Source organism: Monoraphidium neglectum (assembly GCF_000611645.1).
Source record: "Monoraphidium neglectum strain SAG 48.87 unplaced genomic scaffold scaffold01415, whole genome shotgun sequence".
NCBI classification, from domain to species: domain Eukaryota; kingdom Viridiplantae; phylum Chlorophyta; class Chlorophyceae; order Sphaeropleales; family Selenastraceae; genus Monoraphidium; species Monoraphidium neglectum.
This window is the reverse complement of record NW_014012213.1, coordinates 5,001-13,077: the sequence shown is the minus strand read 5'-3', so window position 1 is coordinate 13,077 and position 8,077 is coordinate 5,001. Positions and strand designations below refer to the sequence as shown.

Sequence of the window (8,077 nt, the reverse complement as noted above, 5' to 3'; positions counted from 1 at the left end):
CAAGTGTGTGCTGGCAACGAGCAGTCACCCCACGCGTTGGCAAACCCGCAAACTTGCATTCGAGCACAATGCTGATTGCTTCAATGACTCGATTTAAACTTGCTTCGATCGACTCCTTGTGCCTGAGCCAGATCACAAGTCAGATCAGGGGCACAGCTGACCGACCCGACGGCACTTCGGCCTCTGCAGCACTGCGGCCTCTACGGCCTGAACAAGTGATATTCCTATAGGTGTATGCTGAAGTATTTTTGCGCAGTTGAGATGAATGGATAGAGGTGTATTTTCAATCAAATTGTTGCTGTGCGCGACACGGTAGTCAGTGCCAGCGCGAACGCCTTCCATTAGGCGGGTCGCGGCAATGGCGCGCCGCCGCAGTCAATCACTCGCGTTGGGAGTTTATTGCTCTCAATGCCAGGGGGAAAAACTGTGGCCTGAATTTAGGCCGACGTGGTTGCGGTAGATGGGGGGCGATGCTGGTGACAAGACCAAGTGAACCTGTCACACCATGCAGTGTGCACTGGGGGTCTTTGAAGTCACATTTCCATTTGTGCTGATGCGTACGGCTTTGCAGCATGGAATGGACCAAACGTGTGTGCTTGTGCATGTCATTCCCACTAACAACAGCAAGTATAGCTGATGGCCTAGCAACTGCAGTGCCCAAGTACCCTCCACACAATGTCCATGTCGGCCGATATCTGGGGGAGCGCAACGCTGAGCTGTGACGGGCAAACCTCTCGTTGTTACTTTTCTTTCCTGCATGCAGCCACTGATGCAGCGTGGCCGCCACCGTTGCCGTGCCCACCAGCCGACCGTCGGCCTTGATTTGCGAGCTACCAGCTGTGAGGAGTGCCGCAACAGGCACGCAAGTGCAGATCTTCAGATGCGCCAGGATACCAGGTGGAAGGCAGCCAGCCATGAGTTCTGAGGAGTTTTGTTTCTGGTTTGCGCATCACATCCTCATGCTCACTCCTGCGAGTGTGGGATTACTAGTTCCTCAACAAAAATGCGAAGGCAGGGACTGAGCATGGGACCCGAGCAAGCCAGCTAGATAGGCTAGAACGCTTGCCTCAATTTGTGTTGGTGATGTATCGCGCCAATACAGTGTGGTGGACTCACAGACAGGCCGGGGGAATACAGTGTGGTCTGGCTGCGTGGTGTTGAAGTGCATGCATGCCCCGTGTCAACGTTGCGGGCAATGCAGCAGCGCCAGCGAGTGGCGCCTGCGGCGCGCTTCATCGTCAGCTGATCCAGCTGCAAGGGTGTTGCAGAGACAAATGGGCGACAGCAGAGAGTTACCACGGTGCAGGACAGTCGACAGAGGCTCGCAGCTCTGTCCGCCGGGAGGTGAATTGCTAGCAAGAACCCTCACCTTGCTATGGTAAGTTCAGTGGATTGTTGGATAGCTGCACGTTTTCAAGCTCACATGCTGCCTGTGGTGGCAGCCGTCTCCTCTCTTTGGCATCGAGCAAGGTGACAGCTGCGCTTCCAGCTGGGCCGGCCTGCGCCGGCGATGCTCTCAGACGCCTGCCGTGTGGATGCATACGTGCCAGCAGGCTGTGGTGGTTCTGATGCATGATACTGATCCTGCAACAGGAATCCACTGGCAGGGCAGTAACCTCTCTCGATGCACCACAGTAGGCTGTACTGGTCCACACTGCGTTCCGCAGTGTCACCAGGACGCGTCACCCCGCTCCAGCGCAGGTGCGGCTGGGTAAGCGCTCTGTCTCGGCAGTGAACATAGTCGTATAATATGTACTTCAGCAGACCTGAACTGACTTTGCTCTGGGACTTGGACACGCGCGGTGATTCGTGAGAAACTGACCCGCGCCGGCGCTCAGAGGCCAAAAGGCAACAAGCTCAATGGGATATCGACCGGTGACGCTGACTGTATGGACGGTAGTTGCGGTGCTCGCAGCAGCACGAGCTGCCAGCGGCCAGCCACCTGCTGCAGTGGCGCCGCAGGCCAGCGCGCCGAACGCCGTGAATGGCGTGCCTCCAACTGCAGCTGTCGGTGCGTGGCCTGCGGGCCAGACGCGCACTTGCTTCTGATCACGCGCTCCCTTTCGCCTGTCAGCCCGCCGCCTGCATCGGCACCGGTGGAAGGTAGCCGTAACAGCACGCTGCGCGGTCACGCTGGGCAGCGCCCTTCTGGCAAAGGAGAGGAGAACAACCAGGTGGCGGCCACTACTAACTCCTCTGGAACTCGACATCCGTCCCTGTCGCTTGCATGCGCCCGCAGGCCTGCACGGCAGTGGCACCTCAAACCCCGCCATGCTCCTGTGGCGCGTGTTTGACGACCTGTCCGTGCGCGCCCGCCCGGCCGTGCGCTTCACCTACCGCGCCGTCGGCTCGGGCGTCGGGCAGCAGGAGTTTGCGGCGGGCGTCAGCGACTGGGGCTGCGGGGACATCCCTATGAGCGCGGCCGGCTTCAAGGCGGCGGCGGCGCGCGTGCGCAGCGGCGGCGGCAGGCTGGGGTTCACCAGGACTGACTCGGGCGTGGTCCACGTGAGGCTTCTTGGGGTGGAGGCGCGCCACGAGACGGGATGTGTAGGGCAGGCCGCTGCGGGACTTGAGCACAGTTGGGGTCTGACACGGTCACGTGGGACGGGTCGGTGGCGCGCTCTCGTCACACCCGAGGGTTGCAAGCGCGCCGCGTGTGTGCGCCGTGCCACGCTGCCACCGGCTGAGCTCTTGCTGAGCCCTGCGTCGCGCCCGTGCGCTCCCCCGGCAGGTCCCGTTCCTGGTCGGCACGGTCAGCGTGTTCCACAGCGCCCCGGGCGCCAAGGCCCTCAGGCTGCCGCCCTGCCTCCTCGCCAAGTGCGGCCCCGCTGACTGCTGGCTCCGCCGCTGCCGCCCCTCGCCCTCTGCCGCGACTGCGCCACTTGATACGGGCAACCCCACCCAGCACCGCCGCGTCCAAGCCCACTGCGTCACCCAGCCCACCGTCACCACCGTCCTCGCACCTCTGCCCGCAGGATATTTAGCGGGAAGATAACAACCTGGGACGACCCCCAAATATCTTCAGCCAGCCCGGGCCTCAAGGTGCCGAGCGGCCAGCCCATCTGTGTCCTGAGGCGCGGGGGCGCTTCGAGCAGCACCTATGGGCTTTCCGCCTACCTAGCACAGGCGTGCCCCGGGGAGTGGGCGACCCCGGCCGCCGCGGACTGGCCGGCGGGGCTGGCGGCGGTGGGGCACGCGCAGGACAACACGCAGAGGCTGGTGGACACGTTGGCAGGGGTGGCTTACTGCATCGGGTGAGGGCAGCGGGGTTCAGGGTGTTGCGTATGGCTTGTTCAGCACTGATCGTGCGTTGCTGGGGCCACAGCTGGTTTCGTACGACGGGGCGTATTGAAGCTGCATCTGTCCCAAAGCGCCGCCATCCGGGGATCATCGCCGTCTAGTTCACAGCCTGTGAAACGACCTACACACACGCACACACACACACACACACACACACACACACACACACAAGCACAAGCACAAGCACAGACCCGGATATGCACCCACCATGTAAGCAGAAACACACACACACACACACACACGCACGGCCCCCACACACAATATTCATCATGCACACAAACACACACACGGCCGCCCTGCAGTTACGCCGAGTCCGCCCAGGGCTGGGACGCGGGCCTGCAGGAGGTGGCGCTGACCAACGCTGACGGGCGCGAGCTCACTGCCAAGGAGGCCGACCTGGGTGCCGTCGTGAGCACGTGAGATCCAGGAGCGCCTTGCTTGTTCCCGGCCGTCGCGTGCCACTTGTTCCCTCGGCTGCTGCCTTGGCCACCTATCCTGCTATTGCAAGCACGCAGCGCTCACATGGCCTGAGATTCCAGACGCACCGCTGCCTGCTGCCTCCTGGCGCAACGCGTCAGCTGCCCCTTTGCCTTCTGGCCTGGCTCCCGGGCTGCTCGCTGCGCTTGCGGCGTTGCGGATTGCACAGTGCCTGCTTATTGTAAGCAGCGAGGGCTGCTCTGCGCGCCCCTCACCCCTTCGCGTGCTGCTCCCTACTGCCACCCGGCCACCTCGCCCACCGCTGCCAAATCAGCGTCCTCCACACCAGCCCCCGCACACCCGCGCCGCCTCTCAATCTTGCCGCCTCCTGCAGCTTTGCGCAGCGGATGCCGCCCCTCGACGCGGACTGGTCCGGCGTGACCCTGGTCAACCTGCCCGGCCCGGCGACCTGGCCCATCGCGCTGCCCACCATGCTGTACCTGCCGACTGACGCCACCAGCTTGGGGGCCGCCGGGCAGCTGCTGCGGGCGCTGGCGACGCACCTGCTGTCGGACGAGGTCCAGGGGACGCTGCTGCCGACATTCGGTGGGCCGCCGCCGCGCGCCCGCTTGAAGTCCCAGTTTGCGCGTGGTGATAAGCACAGGGTTGCGCATACGCGAACCACTACCCTCTGCTTATTTGCCTGCGTGCTGTGGTGTATCCCCGTTTGATCCCTCTCGCAAGAAGAGCGACTGAGTCGCAGCAAGCATCCTGAGCACCTCTTCTGCTCGCGCCTGACGCTCTGCCTGTGGCAGGCTTCCAGCCGCTACCGCCGGCGCTGCTGTCGGAAGTGAGGCGCCAGTGGGAGGGGCTCGTGCGCGCCGACAACGCCTTCCCCGCGTGGCGCTTCGAGAACGGCACCCAACGTGCGTGGGGAGGGGCGCACCCAGGCCCTGACGCATCATGTGGCAGCTGGCCACGGAGCACAGGACGGCCCTGCTCGGGGCCCCGAGCGGGAGGGGTTTAGCAGCATGACTGGGGAGCCAGGCTTTGGGACCGGCGCAGGCCTGGAGCAGGGTTGGCACCGCCACGGCTTTTGCTTTCGCCCAGCGCCCCGGCCCTGGCTCACGCCTGATTCCCATGCTGATGCTGTCGCCGCTGCCTGCACACGCTCGCGCCCGCAGCGCTCGTGGGTATGGCGCCGTACATCTTCTCTGCAAAACGCGGCAGCTATACCCTGAACGAAGCCGCGCAGCTGCAGAAGACCCAGGACCAGCTGCAAGCGGCGCGCGGGGAGATCCAGGCTCTGAGGGACTCGGCCGCCGCCGACGCGCGGACGACCAAGGCGCTCTCCGCGGCGGCGCTGGCGCTCTCCTCGGCCGCGCTGCTGGCCGCCGCCGCGGTGGGCGCGCACGTGCTGACGCAGGCGCGGCGGCGCCGGACGGCCGGCTTGCGCATGGGGGGCGGCACCGGGATGACGAAAGCAGTAGACAGCCGGGCGCAGGCTGCTGTGGGGGGGATCGTGTGAGTGCTGCCAGGCCAATTCTTGGCATCACCGCCCGTCGGCGCCAGGGCATGTTGCGGCTCAGAGACTCGCCAAGAGAACAAGCAAGAACTGGGAGGTGGGATCTTGTACAGTGATCATATCAAAGGCTGGTGGTCGGTGCTGAAGGCGGTGGAATGCGCTTGACAGCCTCCTGCCATTTGTTGCCCTATGCGCCCTTGAGTGGGCTCACTCGCACACACTTGGGTTGCTCTTGAACTGCGCCCATCAATGCACTGCTTTTCCCTTTTGTCGTTATAGCGACATTCATGTTGTTTGCCAACGTGCACGGGGCTGAGCAGGCTTGTCGATCCTCAGACTGCTCTAGGTGCTTGCCCACCCCCACCCTCCCCCCCCTTGGTGGGGACCACCGCAAACAATGCTTGCCGCTTGCCCTTTAGCTTCACGTATCAGTAGCCCTTGTTACCATGGCTCCCAGTGTCTTGGTTACTCTTTGCAGTTTGCTGCCAGTCTCCCTTCCAAAATTCAAATCTGGGCGGGATTGTCTGCCATGCAAGCAGTTTTTTTGGCAGCGCCCAGACCGTCTTCAGGGGGGGAGGGCGTGCGCCAGTGGTGCGATACCGTTATTCGTCAAGTTGGCCAATTTCCTTGGCCCCGTGTGAACGTGCTTTCACCCTGACAGAGGGTTGACACCGCAGATCTGGCAGTGTTGATCAGGGGTTCGAGGCAGCATATCTGCAGCACGCACATGGCATACCTGATATCAGCATCGACGCATGCATTCAGCACAGGCGGTAGCGTGCTGGCCCCTGCAGCGGGAGCACTGCGAAGGTTGCTCGCCAGCAGCAACCCATTCGCAAATAAACCCCACGAAACAAAGGCGGCCAGCACCGTGGCCGGTACCAGGAAGAAAGCGCTCGACATCGCCGAGGCGGAGTCGAAGGGCGCCGGACGCACCCCAAGCGCCTTCAGCCTTTACGTGAAGGCGACGTCGGCGCAGCATTTCACCAGCGGCCAGCCTTTTGCAGAGGGCGTGCGCCGCGCGGGCGCCGCGTGGAAGGCGCTGGGCGACGCGGAGCGCGCGCCCTACCTGCAGCGTGCCCAGGCTGCAAAGGATGTGAAGGCAGCTGATCCCGCCGGCGCCAAGCGCCGCAAGAAGTCCGCCACAGCCGGCGACGTCCCCCGCGCCCTCACCGCGTACGCCATATTCATCCAGCAGACGTCCTCCCGCTGGTTCGCGGGCGGCGCCACGGGGAAAGACGCGCTCCGCCGCGCAGGCGAGGCGTGGGGGGCGATGAGCGACACGGAGAAGGCCCCCTATGTGGCGCTTGCGCTGAAGTCCAAGCTGGCGGCGGCGGCGGCGCGAGGGGAGGCGGAGAAGAAGGCGGACGCCGAGCGCGCGCCGCTCACCGCCTATGCGGCCTTCGTGGCCGAGACGGTCGCGCGGCGGCGTGACGAGGAGCCAGGCGGCGAGCCCCGCAGCGGGAAGCAGCGCCTGATGGATGCGGCGGCGGCGTGGCGGGGGCTGCCAGAGAGCGAGAAAGTGAAGCGTCAGCAGGCCGCCAGCAGCGCGCGCGCCGAATGGGCCGCGGCGCGGGCGAGGGAGGCGTGATGGGCCTAAGGGCCCTGCAGCTGCGGGCCCTGCACCAGGTGCTGACATGGCGGCGGGGCCCAACAACCGGGCGCACGTGGCTCGTGCCCGTGCGCTTATTGCCGGATGGGGGGGGGGGGGGAGGGGGACAAGACATGCTCATATTATGTTGGCGACGGCAGGTGGGCTGCATCCAATCATGGGCCCCCTGATTAACGGCTAATGCTCCGCGCTACTTCTGTGTTCTTTTTCGTAATACTCTGCCCTGGCTGAGGGTCTGCTCCGCCTCCCACGCCTTCGTACCTGCATCGAGCACAAATCAGAAGTTTAATGGGCCTGCTCAACGAGACCTTTTTCTTACTCCGGTGTCTGGCTGTTGTGTTGCAATCCGACGAATTGTACAGCATTGTCCTGTGTAAGTGCCAGGTTGAGCACATTTGCTAGTCGGTCATGGGTGTTGGCCACAGCGCTCAACAGCAAGCTTGCTTTGCAGGCAGTGCCGCATCAAAACGAGCATGGAGTCTTATACGTATGCTGTTCATAGGATAGGCTACTGTTTGCGCAACCAGTGGGCAGTGCGGAGGTTGGCATGGCGGGACTCATGTGGTGGTGGCCAGCCGCCAGTTTTAAATCGGCGGTACCGTGCAACGGGCTCAGCAGTGCCAGGCACGCTCCATAGCAGCCTCTCTAGATCGAATTACAGCTCAACAACAAGTGCAGACGACCCTCATTCCCCCAGGGAGTTGAGTGCTAGCACAACGCGGGAAACACAAAACAGGTAGTCGATAGGCCGATTGCCAAGTGTTGCATGCATCATTTTCGAATAATCATATGTTATTCAGCGCACGCGCACGCCCCTCACGTGCTTCCATACGTCTCGGTGCTCGCTAGCCTTGATCAAGCAGCGATCTGCCCGTTTACAAGAGTCGCCAAGACGTGAGTACAGGGTTTTGAGCACGTTTCTGACACCAAAAGCACGGGTGAGCCTTTGCGGACTCAGCACCGCGCCTTGTTGGCCAGGCTACTGCAGCCATGTGACCCAAATCATGTATAATGCCATGTAGAATATCTCTTTGTGTTGTTACATCAGCATTTTCTGGTTTTTGCCGCTCCCTTGCCCAGATCGAGGTTAGCGGGACGCGCAACCCACCGTTTTGAGCACTCCCAGCCTTGATGGCTCAGCTCAAGAAAATGAGTGCTGTAGATTGAAGTCAGAACTAGCCACCCAGCCTACTATGTTATGAAGCGCAGCGCAGCAGCGCCTA

The 8,077-nt window shown here is 62.8% G+C and overlaps 1 protein-coding gene across 1 annotated transcript; it reads left to right on the top strand.

Annotated features, from left to right (window-relative positions):
- Positions 1 to 1,375: 1,375 nt before the first annotated feature.
- On the top strand, positions 1,376 to 6,833 carry MNEG_7791 (phosphate transport system substrate-binding protein; the record flags this gene model as incomplete). Its single annotated transcript, XM_014043737.1, has 10 exons — positions 1,376 to 1,378; positions 1,668 to 1,701; positions 2,240 to 2,505; positions 2,732 to 2,817; positions 2,976 to 3,254; positions 3,603 to 3,716; positions 4,052 to 4,323; positions 4,533 to 4,643; positions 4,902 to 5,119; positions 6,102 to 6,833. 10 exons carry the CDS (start codon positions 1,376 to 1,378, stop codon positions 6,831 to 6,833), a joined length of 2,115 nt encoding a protein of 704 aa, XP_013899191.1.
- Positions 6,834 to 8,077: the final 1,244 nt, after the last annotated feature.